At 39.1% G+C, this 15809-nt stretch overlaps 1 protein-coding gene across 12 annotated transcripts in view; it reads left to right on the forward strand.

Annotated features, from left to right (window-relative positions):
- Window positions 1–15809, forward strand: part of DNAJC6 (DnaJ heat shock protein family (Hsp40) member C6) — a 169468-nt gene that overhangs the window by 110572 nt on the left and 43087 nt on the right. For 11 of the 12 annotated variants that reach the window (XM_012442718.2, XM_012442725.3, XM_012442723.3 and 8 more), the window contains 3 exons: window positions 7776–7926; window positions 9213–9262; window positions 9374–9522. In XM_012442718.2, coding sequence (XP_012298141.2) covers window positions 7793–7926; window positions 9213–9262; window positions 9374–9522 — 333 coding nt within the window. In that variant the 5' untranslated portion in view covers window positions 7776–7792. Of the gene's footprint in view, window positions 1–4118; window positions 4316–7775; window positions 7927–9212; window positions 9263–9373; window positions 9523–15809 lie in introns of those variants that run through there. The other variant, XM_012442727.3, reaches the window with a different exon arrangement.

Raw genomic sequence — 15809 nt, forward strand, 5'->3', positions numbered from 1 at the left:
CAAGGTCACACAGCTTTTAAGCAGAGAAACCAAGTCTTCAGTCTAAGACCTCTCTCCTTAAAGTCCATTATGTTTCCTCAAAGCTTCCCTGGAGTGAGATAAATGGGGAATGAGATGTAAGCAGTCTTTGATTGAAGAAGCCAAGGCAGTGGGTTTTTCCATGGTATATCTACTTGTTAGGTCCATATGATCCATTTCTCTAACTGCTGGGAGCCAAGAGCTGAAAAATCTGTTGTAAAGAAGGATGATGAAGCCCTTTGTGATAATGACAGTAGTTCCTTCCTTGCCCATTGCCAAGCACTGTGAAGTAATGGCCTTTCCCTAGAGCAGGGGCTAATGGGGCATCTCTACAAAGTCACTTTAGTTTCAGGGATTTCTATCCCACGGTTGTCAATTTTGTAGCAGCCAGGACAAGACATTTTTGACATTGTGACACTTAACCACAGAGAAAAATGCCCACTGGTGAATGGGAACACGAATATGACATGATTCTGATGCCAAGTTCACTTTATCAGTCGTCTCTCCAAAAGGCTGATCTTGAACACTGTGGGATAGTAACTCACTTTACTAGAACTGGATGATGAAAACGTTCTGGGAAGAGGAAAAGTGATGTTCTGTGGAAGTATCTTTGTGGAGGCCCAGAGGACTCACTGAAGAAGGCTGATGTTTCAGGAACTGCAGTTGGTGCCAAGCGGCCTCTGCCCTCTCCTCCCTGTCCTCAGCATACTAAATCATCTTGAGTATTGACGCTGGAAATGAGACAGTTACTGCTGTGATGAAGCCAGATCTGAAGTCTTAGAATGAGTCAAATATAGAAAGATGTTCCTTCCTGGCAAGCCCCTAGCCTGCTTGGAGTGAAGGGGCCACACAGGCTCTTGGAGCGCTGTTGGCAGCCTTTGCCTGCCTCTCCCAGGCCAGCTGAGAAACTTGTGTGACTGTGAACTGCAATGAATCATGCAAGAGGAGGGAGGTCTCTACAACTGTTGAAGGAAGACATATCGGAATTGAATAGCATAACACTTGGCTCTTTATTTTTTATAACATATTTTTAATTGTAAAACTAGTGCATGTGACTGGGTGCGGTAGCTCATGCCTGTAATCCCAGCACTTTGGGAGGCCAAGGTAGGCGGATCACTTGAGGTCAGGAGTTTGAGACCAGCCTGGCCAACATGGCAAAACCCCATCTCTACTAAAAATACAAAAATTAGCTGGATTTGGTGGTGGGCACTTGTAATCCCAGCTAATTGGGAGGCTGAGGCAGGAGAATTGCTTGAACCTGGGAGGCGGAGGTTGCAGCGATCTGAGATTGCGCCACTGCACTCTGGCCTGGGCGATAGAGCAAGACTCAGTCTAAAAAAAAAGCAAACAAAACAAAACAAAAAGCCCCAAAAAAACCAATGAGTGTAACTTGCAGAAAATTTAGAAAATACAATCATACAAACAAACAAAAATCACTCATCATTCTCCCAGATATAATTAAATATAATTGCTATAACTGTTTTGAAAGTGTAGTCGATAAAAGCCTGAGCTCTAGAATAGCCTGCATGGGTACAGATCCTGGCTTACTAACTGTAGAACCTGGGGTGAATCACTGATGTGTCTTTGCTTCAGTTTCCTTGTATATAAGATGAAGATTGCAATGATATTGCCTTCATAGGGTAATTGTGAAGATTAAATGTGTTATTACATATAAAGAATCTAGATCAGTGGCCTGGTACTTGGTAGGCATTTAGTAGGTTTGAGTTGTTATTATTTTATGTTTATTGTATACTCTGAATTCTTTCTCTAAACTCAGAAAATTTTCTTTTACAAAAGTAAGATTGTACTGTGGATTATGTGTTATAGGCTGCTTATTTTTCATTTAGCCTTTGGCATGCCCATCTGTACTCTTCTACAAAGTGATTTTAGTAGCTAACCAAATGACATTATTAGAGATATTTAACCAATTCCCATACTATTGAAAAAAATACATCACTTCATCACTTATAGCCTCTTGCCATCATAAACAATATCCTGATGAGCATCTCTTTTTGCTAAGTGTTTACATACCATCCTTCTTTCTATGACAGTATTTTATGGGAGAGCATTTTTTCTTTGGGGACCAGATGGAATTATCCACAGCCCAGGGTGCCATAGGCATATATTGAATAAGCATATGAGGGGATGATCACTATGCATTATGGACACTTCTTCCATACCACTTCTCACGGTGTTTTGTCCATGGCTAAGAAATCAGTAAAATGTTTATGAAAAGCTGCCACACTTACTTTTTAATATTTTTAGTTACATTAAGGCAGTTAAGACTAGCCCTGGCATTTGTGCTCATCCTCTTTATATAATTTCTAAATAACTATTGAATCATCTCAAATCTCTTTTGAAATGAAACTTGATATAAATAAATGATCAAGCAGCTAACCAGCAATCTAATGGGAGAATAGAAATTATCTCCTAGGAAACACAAATTTTGTGTCACTCTTGAGAGCAAGAACTGGTCAGGTTCCTACAGCTTGGAAGGGATAGGATACTGCTTCTAGTTTCCCAAACATTAGGAATCCCAAGGAAAACTTGTTTCTTATATCCTTAAAGTGACTCAGAGGTAAAAGTGCAATTCTCTGATATTTGTCTTTGGTGGGCTTAGATTTTCAACCACAAGACATCATGAAACAAGAATCTACTTGGAGCCTACCTGGACCTTTCTCTTTGGATGGTACTCTTATGCCCTCTCAACTCTGATGTCCCCACCTCCACTGTCTTACACCCTGAAATCCCTGAGGACCCTTAGTAAGCACAGAGTGTTCTTTCTACTGGGTGCCATTTTAGCCAAAGTGTTTAGAAAGGTGTTGGAGGTGGCAAGCTCTGCATTCCTAAGGACACAAGTGGTGTTAACCATATGATGCAAGGGTTGGAAAACCTTTTTCTAAAAAGGGCCAGAGAGTAAATGATTTAGACTTTGTGGGCCATAAGATCTGTGTCACAGCTATTTAACTCCACATTGTAGCATGAAAGCAGCTATAGGCAAGATGTAAACACATTAAGGGTACTTTACTTCTGGACATTGAAATTTGACCTTCATATAAGTTTCACATTATGAAACATCATTCCTCTTTCTACTTTTTTCAATCATTTAAAAATGTAAAAGCCATTGTTATTTTACAGATTGTACAAAAACAGGCCATCTACTGGATCCGGCCCATGGGATCCAGTTTGTTACCCCTTGATCTACTGTGGTCATTGTTTCTCTTTTTCTCTTCTGCATTTCTTTCTCATTGTACCATTTTCTTCTTTGTTCTGCCATGTTTTGAAACCTCTCTGCCCTTTCTCTCAACTAGCTGAGACTAAAATATCATCTGCAGAATCTGCACTTTTGGCACTTATGTGGCTCATTAGGGACAGCCAGAATATCTACCTAAAAGAACCAATAAAGCAATGTCGAATAATGCCCCTCTTCTTTTTCGTGTGTCCTGGCCAGTTCAATGTATAATTTGAATATATGAAGATTACAGATGAACTCTAGCAAGTTGTTCTGGTTTCTGCAGCATTCCAAGGCTCTAATGAGCAGGGCATACAGCCTGAGGGATGGTGAGAGTCTGATTTTTAGATAATCAAGGATATTTATATCTTTTAATAGGTTGGTGCCTTTGTAGTTCTGTTCCAGCATAAAATTGGGAGTTGAAGGGACATCCAGTCAATTTGGTGTCATCTCTTAAACAGTTACATATCAAAGGAGTGTTCAGGCTGAACACGTGAAAATGTTACAGGGATGGAAATGGGGGAATTATAAACATTTAATGCTGCTCTATCCTCAGTATAGTTAAAACAAAAACACGATACAGATTTTTACTGGGGGGGTGTGTTTATAGGGAAATAATGTGCTGTATTTCATATGAAGCAGGACACAAGAGAACATTCTCAGATTTGTGACACTGGCCCCAGTCTGTGGAGCTGCCCATTAGACCTGTTCCTGGCCTTTTCTTCAGGGCTGTGAAGCAGTAGGGGCGACAGAGACTCGGCTGCCTACATAATGAGATTGGCTTGGTTTGCCTGGCATGCAGCGATTTATGAGGCTGCTTATTGTGGGGACATCTGCTGCTGAGAGCAGCCAGATGAAAGGTGTGCGGGTGGGAGGTGGAGGAGAGCAGGGAATAGGAGAGAGGAAGTTGTGTATAGGCAGGTAAGGCTCATCTTGATTATTGTTGTTGGAATCCTGAGCCGAGTGGAGCTGTAGAAGAGTATGAAATGGTGGATTAGCAAGGCTTTGAAATTGCAAGATCTGGGTTTGAGTCGCTGACTCTCCACTTGCTAACTGGAATCTTTGGTGAGTTACTTTCCTTCTTTGAGCTTCCATTGCTTCATCTGTAAACTGGGAATAATAACCACTTCCACTAAGGTCTGGGCATAGCTCTTGTTGCACTGGAGAGCTCAGTTAATAGTAGAAATGATTAATATATGTCCATATGTCCATTCATTTGTTTGTTTACCAGTATTCAATGTTCTTTGCAATTTCTAACACAGACTCATTTTCTAATAGATGTCTAATGGTGACTTAGACATCTATTAGGTATCAGTAGCTCTTTAGATCAGGATGGAAAAACATGACAGCACATATTTATACATATATGTATGAACATCTAAATGGCATGTAGAAGTGTAGTAGGTACCTGACATATGATTGAAAGAACAGCCACCTGGCCAGTAAGCACAATAAAAGATACTTCACCTTACTAGTAATCAGGGAAATCATCAAAATAGGACCATAGTAAGATACTGATGTATACTTGCCAAAGTAGTAAAAATGTAAAAGTCTTACTAAATGTGTTACTAAATGTTAAGGAGAATATAGAGTGAAGGAACACATATGTACATATGTGTTATGAACATACTTGCAGGAATTTAAACTGCTGTGACTGCTTTGGAAAATGATTTGTCGATATCTAGAAATATGAAGATGTACATATCTTATTTACTGGCAAATTCTGCTCATAGGTATAATCTAGAGAGAGTCTTGTATTTGTTATCAAAGTGACGTGTTCTTCACTGTGTTGCTTATTATAACAAATAGCTTACATGTCCATCAGTGGGGTAATTCAAACACACATTAATTGAGATAAAGCTGCACTTGGTACCAGCATAGATGAATTTTAAACAATGGTAAGTGAAAAAAAATAAAGTTGCAGAATAATGCAAATAGAAAACCATTCATATATAACTTGACATCATGGAAAATATTAATATATTTTTTGTGAATTCAAACATATATAATACAAGTTTGAATAAATTAATTGGAATGATAAATGTAAAATTCAGGCTGATATTAGGAGAAGAAAGAGGGATGTGATTGGAAGGGTTGCCTGGGGCTTAATCTCAACGCTGCTAGCAAATAAATATTCACCGGCTTGTATGCCCTTAGACAAGTTTGTTAACCTCTGTGCCTCAGTTTTATAATCTATAACATGGAAATAATAATGTTATCTACTTCATAGGGATGTTATGAGGATTAAATGAGTGAATGTAAATAAAATGCTTAGAAAAATACCTACCAAATAGTAAGTGTTATATATAAGTTAGCAACTATAGTGCCTATTACATGAGTATTTTTATTATTCTTTATTTTAAAAATCTTATATATTGCAATTTTTAAAACCAGAATAGATGCAATTCTTGTCCTTGTCATTATAGAGTTGGAAAGTAAATAAAGATAAAAAATAACCATCAATATAGGAATTTCAAGATGTGACATGATAGAGTTTAGCTATGCTCTCTTGACCCCTAGATTTATTAGGTAGCACATCATCAGCTTTATGTGCACTTACTTAATCTTTCCCTATGGAGTAGGCATGACTCTTACCCTATTTTACAAATGGGAAGAAAGAGGCTTAGGAAGACTGACTTCCAGGGTCACTCAGCTAGGGGTAGCAAAGCTGGGCAGGAGGAGAATGACTCATGCTCTTGACTGCTAGGGCTTAAACCCCTACCTGGCCACTGTTTGTATTAGCCACCTCCTCTACACATATTCCTGCTTCCTTCCTGTATCAGCCTGCATAGGTTAGGTTGTACTTTGGTTATGAACATTCCCAAAAGATTGGTGACACAAATAGGTGTTTCTCACTGTATTGGTCTGTTTTCACACTGCTTTAAAGAACTACCTGAGACTCAGTAATTTATAAAGAAAAGAAGTTTAATTGACTCACAGTTCTGCGTGGCTGGAGAGGCCTCAAGAAACTTAAAACCATGACCGAGGTTAAAGGGGAAGCAAGTCACATCATACATGGTGGCAGGAGAGAGAGAGAGCAAGGGAGGAAGTGCCACATTTTAAAACCATCAGATCTCTCACTGTCACGAGAACAGCATGGGGAAAATCTGCCTCCATGATCCAATCACCTCCCTCCAGGTCCCTCCCCTGACATGTGGAGATTACAACTTGAGATGAGACTTGACTGGGGACACAGAGCCAGACCATATTACTTACTCATGCTAAATTTATTCATCAAAGGTCATCTGCCACATAGCTCCTTTCTCTCTCTCGGACCCAGAAGTCCTGGACAGAGTAGCCACAGTCTCAGACCTTGTTGGTTGCTATGGCAAAGAGAGAGAGAAAAAAACAGCATGTGCGCGTGCACGCGCAAGAGAGAGAGAGCAAGAGAAAGAGAAACAGACAGAGAGAGAGAAAGAGAAACTATAGAGAACATCACTTTAACAGTTAAATGTATCCTGCAAGTTATACACAACGCTTCCACTCACACATTATAGGCTGGAGCAGTGGTTTTTAACCAGGGACAATTTGGCCCCACTGGGGGATATTTGCCAATCTCTGGAGACATTTTTTATTGTCACAGCTCAGAGGTGGAGTGGGGGTTGGGGCAGGTGCTACTGGCATCTAGTCAATAGAAGCCAGGAATGCTACTCAGCACCTGCAGACACAACAAAAAAGTATTTAGCCTAAAATGTCAATAATGCTGAGACTGAGAAACCCTGGACTGGAGCTAAGCACAGAGGGCCAGAAAGCACAATTTTAAGAAGCTATAAGGGAAGAGAACCTGAAATATTTGACAGATAGCACTAATGGCTACCATGCATCCAAAGGCCTAAAAGCTGTGCTAAAGTCCCTTCAGAAGCTGCTCTTCATGATAGAAGTGAACCAGTGCTGTAAGGGGCAGCCATGGAATTGGGCTTCTCATTCAGTCATCTCCATCAAAGGGCAGAGGAGTGAAGTTGAAGCTGACTACTGCTCTTCCTCAGCAGTCTCTTTGGAGCAGCACTGTTCAAATGTAGTACAATACAGGTCACACATGTAGCTTAAAATTTCCCAGTATCCACACTAAACAGGTAAAAAGGAACAGGTGAAATTGATTTTAAAGGTATAATTTCTTTAATTCAATGTATCTAAATTATTTCAACATGTAATATCAATATAAAAATATTGAGATACTTTACATTCCTTTTTTTTTTTTCGCACCAAGTCTTTGAAATGTATTGTGTGTTTTATATTTACAGCACATTTCAGTTCAGACTAGCCATATTTCAGGTGCTCAATTGTCACACATGGCTAGTGGCTAGTGGCGGCAATATTGGAGGTTTCTGTTCCTGGGACTCAGTGAGAGACTGTCCTGGGTCTCCCCTGAGGACCAGTAATAGTGTTATAACTCAGAGTCTGTAAGTTCTGAGAACAGGACACAACTTTCAGGAATATCTGTCCCAGACTCCTAAAGACAGTCTCTGTATGTGGATTCTCTGCAATGAACTTTTTTTTTTTCTGTTTTTTTCTTTTATTTTGGCAGGTGCCTCATCTCCAGACATGGAGCCCAGCTATGGGGGAGGTCTCTTTGACATGGTAAAAGGAGGTGCAGGGAGGCTCTTTAGTAACCTAAAGGACAACTTGAAAGACACCCTCAAAGACACATCTTCTAGAGTGATACAATCTGTGGCCAGGTACGCACATTCTTCCAGTTAATTTAATGGATCCTCATGGTCTCAAAGCATCTGGTTACCTGCCAGCTGCCTGTCTGGCTCAAAGAGTGTCAATTTTGAGATATAATTTTATGGTATCTGATCAACTAAGAAATGTCATTGAAGACATAAAGTTAGGTCTTTTAGGAGATATAAGCATAGGCTGGGAGCACTCAGTTCATCACGACATTAACGTATAATGGTTGCCCTCCCTGGCTTTAGAATCAGACATCCTGGGTTCTAATGCAATATCTGCCTTTGTTAACTAAGAGCCCTGAGGCAAGTTGATTAACCTCTCTGAGCTTTGCTTTTGTACCCTGACAGGATTTGTGTCTTTGGGTTGTTTAGGGATTCAATGAGATTAAAATATATATGCAGTCTGAATAAGCATTACATATGGATTGTAATCAAATCAGAACTTTGTTTTTATGGTCTTCTAGCCCTTTAACTTTATTCAGTGAGAGAAGTTTTTTACTCTTTCACTGTATGAAAATTCTTATAAGCAGGTCATAAGAATTATTTTTTTATTGATGATTCTGGAACATACTTTGCTCCAAATTCCAGTTCCCATTGGTAATCTCTGGGCCTCAGTTTCCAGATCTGTAAAACACACAAGAAAATTGGTGTATATGCTTTCTAAGCCTCCTTCCTGCCCTAGTAATCAATAAGATATGGGAGAGTTTTAAGGACTTCTTTTTCAGTGTATTCCAAAAACAGTCTCAAATTTTAGTGTGCCTCAGAATCACTTGGAGTGCTTATTAAACACAGACTTCTGATTCAGAAGGACAAAGGAAGCATAATATATTTACTAAGTATCAGAAAATTCTAGGGTTACTTTGAGTTACAATATGCAGTTCTAAATCAGAAATTCAACTGTCAAGTCCAATATATTAATCAAAATTTTAATCGTTGTTCAAAGGTAAAACTTACTCCTACCTCTGATTCTCAACCAGGGCCTGGTAGGCAGAACAATGATGTCATTTATTGATAAATAAGCAGAGTTTTCTATTCTGAGATTGATTCAGAGCATGAAGTGGCATCTACAAGAGCATTACAATGCACCAGTTGGAGTGGCATATTTATACCCCTGAGGTTATGGGCTGTCTTTTCTCAGTGATCCTTCCTTGTTAGAGAGAAGGGCTAGCGGGGAGTCAAAAGATGCCCCTGGACAGCAGTTTCCCAGTTCATATGTGCGAGTTATTGAGAGAGAGAAATCTTGGCATATTCGGATCATTTTAATGAGTGCCCATATTTTGTCTTGCTTTTAGCTACACAAAGGGAGATTTGGACTTCACTTATGTTACCTCCAGAATTATTGGTAAGTTTCTCATGTTTATTAACTGTCCTTTGGCTCCGCTTCCAGTTGCTGCCCATCGTGACAGCAGAACTAAATGTTTAACCTGTTCTCTTTCTGTATGATCTCTCCTAGTGATGTCCTTTCCTCTGGACAATGTTGATATAGGATTCAGGAATCAGGTTGATGACATTCGAAGCTTTTTGGATTCCAGACATCTTGACCACTACACAGTATACAATCTGTCACCTAAGTCTTATCGAACTGCCAAGTTTCACAGCCGGGTAAGGATTTTTAGCCCTGAGATCGTACTGTTGAAGACATGACGGGGTGTTTTTCCTCCTTAGAGACACCCTCAAAGCATTTGCCCTTACACATCTGAAGCTGAAAAACTATACACTCTGGACACTTCTGTCCACAAAACATTTGTTAGGCTGCTATGAGACATCCTAAAGATTTTCCTTGGCTGAGGATACTTACGGGAAAGTGTATCTGTCAATGAAATACCATCGAAGTTGGGGTCTCAAGTCTGCTGGTGGCTGGTTGTTCCATGGCACATTGTTCATCAGGCTTAATTTGGAGATTGAACTGCTGCTAGGGCAGTTGGCCGCCTTCATGCTGTTACACTAATTATGCCTTTGACTCTTCTTTATTGCTACTTGGTATCAAGATGAGGCAGTGTGGCTAGAGCGGTACCAACAAGTATTAATGAAAATGTCTTTCCATTAATATATTTTAAGAAGTTTTTTGAACTAGCAGAGAAATATTCCTAGTTTTAACCTGGTTAAGGAACTGAGAGTTGGCTTAGGTTTGAATTTGATATTGAGCCTGATATTTCTGACCACTGAATTCTGACTTACTAAAAAAAAGGCCGTTTTTCCCCTCTCAAGAACATCGCTAAACACTTTTGACTCAGTCTTTAGATTCATTTGGGTCTATTAATAAATAGAATGGACTTTCTATGCATGGATCCTTTAAAAGTGAAACTTGATGTCAAATATGTAAAACGATAGCTGGTTGACAATACTGTGTATCTAGGATCTCAGCTTTGATGCTGGAACACACTTTTCTCCAAATTCCAGTTCCCATTGGTAATCTCTGGGCCTCAGTTTCCAGATCTGTAAAACACACAAGAAAATTGGTGTTCATGCTTCCTAAGGCTCCTTCCTGCCCTAATAATCAATAAGATATGGGAGAGTTTTAAGGACCTCTTTTTCAGCATGTTTTGAGAACAGTCTCAAAGTTTAGTATGCATCAGAATCACTTGGAGGGCTTGTTAAACACCGACTTCTGATTCAGAAGGACAAGGGAAGCGTGAGAATCTGCATTTCTGACAACTTCCCAGGGGCTGCTCCTGATATAGCTGTGGGGACCAATTTTTGATAAAGTACTGATAACATCGTTCTGAAGTGGTTTGATCTAAATTGCCATTCTGTAATAGAGATTTTAAGTGCAGCTTTTTAAAATCTACTGTAATAAAATAACTTTTCAACTCTTATTCCACCTATTAGCTAATTCAGAACAAGTGAATTAACATCAAACAAAAATGTGGATAGATATTTTGTTTTTAATGTAAGGCAAATCTTTCAAATTGATTTTTCTTGTTTGGAGGCTAAGTCAGTGCCATTATTTTCATAATTTTAGGACTGTGGAACATCCTACACAATATTTCATAGAAATTTTATTTGACCTTGAAAGAGCTGTGATAATCTGGATCTTTTCCCCTGGAAATCACCTTCATAAAGATATAATATCATTATAGAAGAGATATAATATCATTATAGAAGCATTTATACATATAAAGATGTATCTTTTTGTAATATTTATAAAAGGCAATCTCTATAAAGATGTTTTTAATGAAAGGCATCTATCAGTGTAACTAAAGATTTTGTGACTGGACTTAACAGTTTACCAAAGGAATCAGAGATTACATATAAACACCTACCCTGGGCTGCTCTTACTTGCCCTAGAAGAGAAGGGAGCAATTTTTTTTTTTGATACCTAGAACAGTGCCTGACGTAGATAACCAATGTTTTTTAAAAGCATGGATGTGCAAAGAATTCTTAAACACTATAGATATAAAATAAATATTTGGTTTGTGTTCTCAAGACACCTAAGCCTAGTTGGCAGGAGAACCCAGGACATTCTCAAGGTAAGTACAAATAATATTTGTAATACCTGCCAAGGGAGATTAGTAAAAAGAGACACCAGTGACAGCTGGATCTTAGAGCAGGAGTAAGGCCTATATAGGTCAGAGGAGTGGGGTCATTTGTTGCCTATACAAATTGTAAAGTGTCTTGTGAGGCTCTTGATGATCTAGCCTCTATCTGGTCCTCTAACTTTATCTTTTACCTTTCTTTGTTGCCCAAAAATCACATGCTGCAACCAGAGATATCCATGTGCTCATGTGCACGCACACATGCATGTGTACGCACACACGCGTGCACACACACACAGAGTCTCCTTGTATGAGCTACTCCTTCTCCCTTAAAAGCCATCATGCCACACACCCTTCATCTCCTATCTTTATTTTTTTAAATTTTTTATTTTTTAAGACAGAACCTCACTCAGTCGCCCAGGCTGGAGTGCAGTAAGTAGCATGATCTTGGCTCACTGCAACCTCTGCCTCCTGGGTTCAAGCAACTCTTGTACCTCAGTCACCTGAGTGGCTGGGATTACAGGCATATACCACTATGCCCAACTAATTTTCGTATATTTAGTAGAGATGATTTTGCCATGTTGGCCAGGCTGATCTCAAACTCCTGGCCTTAAGTGATCCACCTGCCTCGGCCTCCCAAAGTGCTGGGATTATAGGTACCAGCCACTGCATCCAACCCATCTCCTTCTTTATTAACCTGGTTTTTCTAAGGGGAAGATTTTCACATGCCATAAGGCTTTTCCAATTCTTTCTCCTAAAACACAGGATTGCACTACATCTTTAGCTCTTCCTAGATAGTCCTAGAATTTGGCAGAAGGGAAGTGGATCCTCTGACCTGCCTCTTTTACCCTTAGTTGCATCTCAGGGAGGCAGTCCCAAAGCCCTAGTATTTCCATCTTACTTTTGTTTTTGATTTGCCTACATCTTTTTCTAAACTCCTAGACCTTTCTTTCCCCAGCACTAATACTGTGGATTGATTTGCATCTCATTATTGCATGACTTAGAAAAGTTTTCTTTGTTTTTAACTTTCAGTTCATGAGGACTAGAGGCATTTCTTACTCCTTCCAGTTCTGTGGAGTTCTAGGTCTGAAATTAAACCTTATTTTAATAAATGTTGATGGTAGAGTCTACCATAAATACCAAACACAGAAGTGGTTTTATTTATAGACTCAAGAGAGTATATAAACTCATAGAAATTTTTTATTTATAAACTCATGGGAGTCTGGCTCTGCCCACATCATATATCTCTGTGCCTTGAAACCTGAATTGAGTCACTTTACATGATGATTATGTGATTGTTTGTGTATGTTCAAACCAGCATTTCAGGATGCAGGTAGTGATGTTGGCAAAGACAGGCTGTTTCCAGGAAGATTTACTTTGCTGAGGGTTTTCATTCTGTATTTTGATTCACTTTTATGCTTAGAAGCCACATTGGTTGACAGGAATTGTATGAAATAATCAATACTATTGTCCTTATTTTTCTATTGTATATTTGCACATGTCACAGAATGTTAAAATAGGACTTTGTTTAGTCTCAGTTTAGCAGAGGATACAACTCAAGAGAATGCATAGTACATAGTCCAGCATTCAAAAGCGAAGTACTAGAATACCTATTCAGGACTGCAAAGGAGGTATTGAACCTCAGCTTTTTTTGATTCTTCATAGCCAGTGTCCACATTGAGGAAATAAGAGTACTGATGCTGACAATGAAGTCCTGGAGACCAAAAAGGTGCATCAGTTAAACCAGATGTTCATAATCTGAATTTAAAAGACCCATAACTCCTCTGTGATGTAGATCTACTGGTAGGCTTCAGAGAGCTTAACCATCTGTTTCCACTCCTTTAAAAAAATTATTATGGTAAAATATACATAACATAAACTTATCATTGTAACCGTTTGTAGTATACAAGTTCAGTGACATTAATTACATTCCCAGTGTTGTGTAACCAACATCACTATCTATACTTTCTCATCATTCCCAACATAAACACTGTTCCCATCCACTCCATGAATATGTGTGTGTATGCGTGTATATGCTGGTTAGGTTTCTGCATAGAAGGTTTATAGCTGTGCCTCAGAATATCAGGAACCTGTACACATTTCTTGGCATTACTGTTGACAATAAATGGAAAGCTGGATGAATGAACACCGAGTCTAACCTGGCCCCAGAATTCTTAAGTTCTGATTAATGCTATTCTGGGACCACTTTGTCTCTCCTTCTCCCTCTGTCCCCTCAGGAAGGACAGTATGGTGAAGGCATCCTGCAGGGAGCCTAGAAATCTGCAGCCAGCTGGTTCTTTTAGACTCTGCCCTCTTGTTAACTATTTCTAAATGACATAATCCTGTAGGATTTCTTTCCCTTTGGGAACAATTTGATTTTTGGAAAATGTATTATCAACTAGGGTGTCTTAAAGGACTCATGATTGAAGGTCAGTCTTTTTACCCCTTCTTCTTCCAGAGCGTACCAAAGAGGTCGCTACAGCTCCCAGTTGTTTCTGCTTTGGTGGGAGATTGGTGGGAGTGGGGGAACTTTATAGCTCATACTTCATTCCTCACTCTGCTGGGTTCACATCTCATCTGTTCCTCTTCCTGGGCAAATCACTTTTACCTCTCCTTGGACTCAGTTTTCTCCTGTATAAAATGGATATGCCAATAACAGAGCACCTATCTCATAAGCACTCTCCAAAATTTTTTTGTTAGTTTGTTATAAGGAATAAATTTGATAGCAGTGTCTTGCTTAGAGTCGTCATTCAGCAAGTAGTAGCTATGATTAACATTGGTAATAATAAAATGCCACAATAAATGATTGACTGAATTATCCCCATCCTCCAAAAATGGTGTGTGATTCATAAAACACCAGGTATGGCAATTAAATCTTACTCTCTGTCTCTAAATAGAAGCTTTTGTTCCTTTTTTTTTTTTGAGATGGAATTTCGCTCTGTCACCCAGGCTGAAGTGCAGTGGCACAATCTTGGCTTACTGTAACCTCTGCCTCCCAGGTTCAAGCAATTCTCCTGCCTCAGCCTCTTGAGTAGCCGGGATTACAGGTGCATGCCACCATGCCTGGCTAATGAAGCTTTTGTCCTTATGCTTTGTGAATGGCTGCTTCTGCCCATCCTGTCTTGGGCTAGGGATGATGGAGAGATGAAAATTGAATGGCATCCAGCCCTGGCGCTGTTTTGGCCTCTTTCCCACTGGGTGGTATCATGGCAGCCCGGTAATCCGTATGCTATCCTCTGATGCTCAGCAACCCCAGGAAGTGTTCAAGAAGACTGGAGACAGCATTGCGAAGTGTCAAGGACTATGCTTACTGCATGAAACTGTGAGCCCCAGAGAGCTACAGAAATGGCTTGCAGTGACTGAGTTTCCTTTTTATTTTGTTGGTTTTGTTTATGCCTTAATGTTTTCCCCTTTTAGACAGAGTGCATGCTTTTAAAAAATTCTAATTGTATGTTTGTTTAATGGTGTGTAATTATATATCAAGTAAATATATAATTATGGAGTACTTTAAATTAATATTATTTACTTGATTGAGTTAATGATTCTGGAGCTATTAGCCTATTGTGCTAAGAATAATTTAACCAACTTTTAGCTGAGACTCATTACAGATATTGACATTTGCTATGTGTGTGTGTGTGTATGTGTAACAGCCAGTTTTTTAAACCTTTAAAAATACTGCTGGGGAGATAAATTTGCTATACTTTCATTCTGTTACAGTCTAAAAAAACCCCAATAAAATGGATTCACCTGCTCCCTCCTCAAGATATTGTACATATAGACAAATCTTATTATAAAAAGAGATTACCAAATGGGGTTCATTCCTTTATTCTTTGACTCATTCATTCACTCAGCAAATACCTGTTGAGCACCTGCCATATGAGCAACACACGCACAGTGCACTGGGGTTACAAAAGTGTAAGTTATGGTCTCTCTTCTCGTGTTGCTCAGTGTCCAGAAGGGGAGACAGATATAAGCAGTTTATTCAGAACTGCTTGACCACAAGCTAGCATTTACTGTTTTTATGTTCTGCTACTTAATTCTGACAACAATCGTATAATGCTCATTTATACTTTACACACTAGATAATTGAGGCCTGGAGAGGTTAGTAAGTTGCCTAAGGTTAATCAGGTAGTAAATGGTAAATCCAGAGTGAAAATCCGGCCTGTGGCCTTAACCACGTTGCTCTACTGAAAAAAGCTGTAATAGATGAAAATAAACAAGGCCTTGAGTATAAAGATGACTAAGCGTTTCTGTCTGTCTGTATTAGAGAAACTGTCAGGGACAAGAGAACACTTGAACTTGGTTTTTTCTTTTTTAAATATTAGAGTTAAAACATGCATATATAATGTACAACTTCTACCATTTTGAAGTGTGCTGTCTAAGTACATTTACAGTATATTTTCCTACTTCAAA

Source organism: Aotus nancymaae, unplaced genomic scaffold (genome assembly GCF_030222135.1).
Source record: "Aotus nancymaae isolate 86718 unplaced genomic scaffold, 86718_ANA_hifiasm-v0.15.2.pri h1tg000007l, whole genome shotgun sequence".
Taxonomy (NCBI): Eukaryota; Metazoa; Chordata; class Mammalia; order Primates; family Aotidae; genus Aotus; species Aotus nancymaae.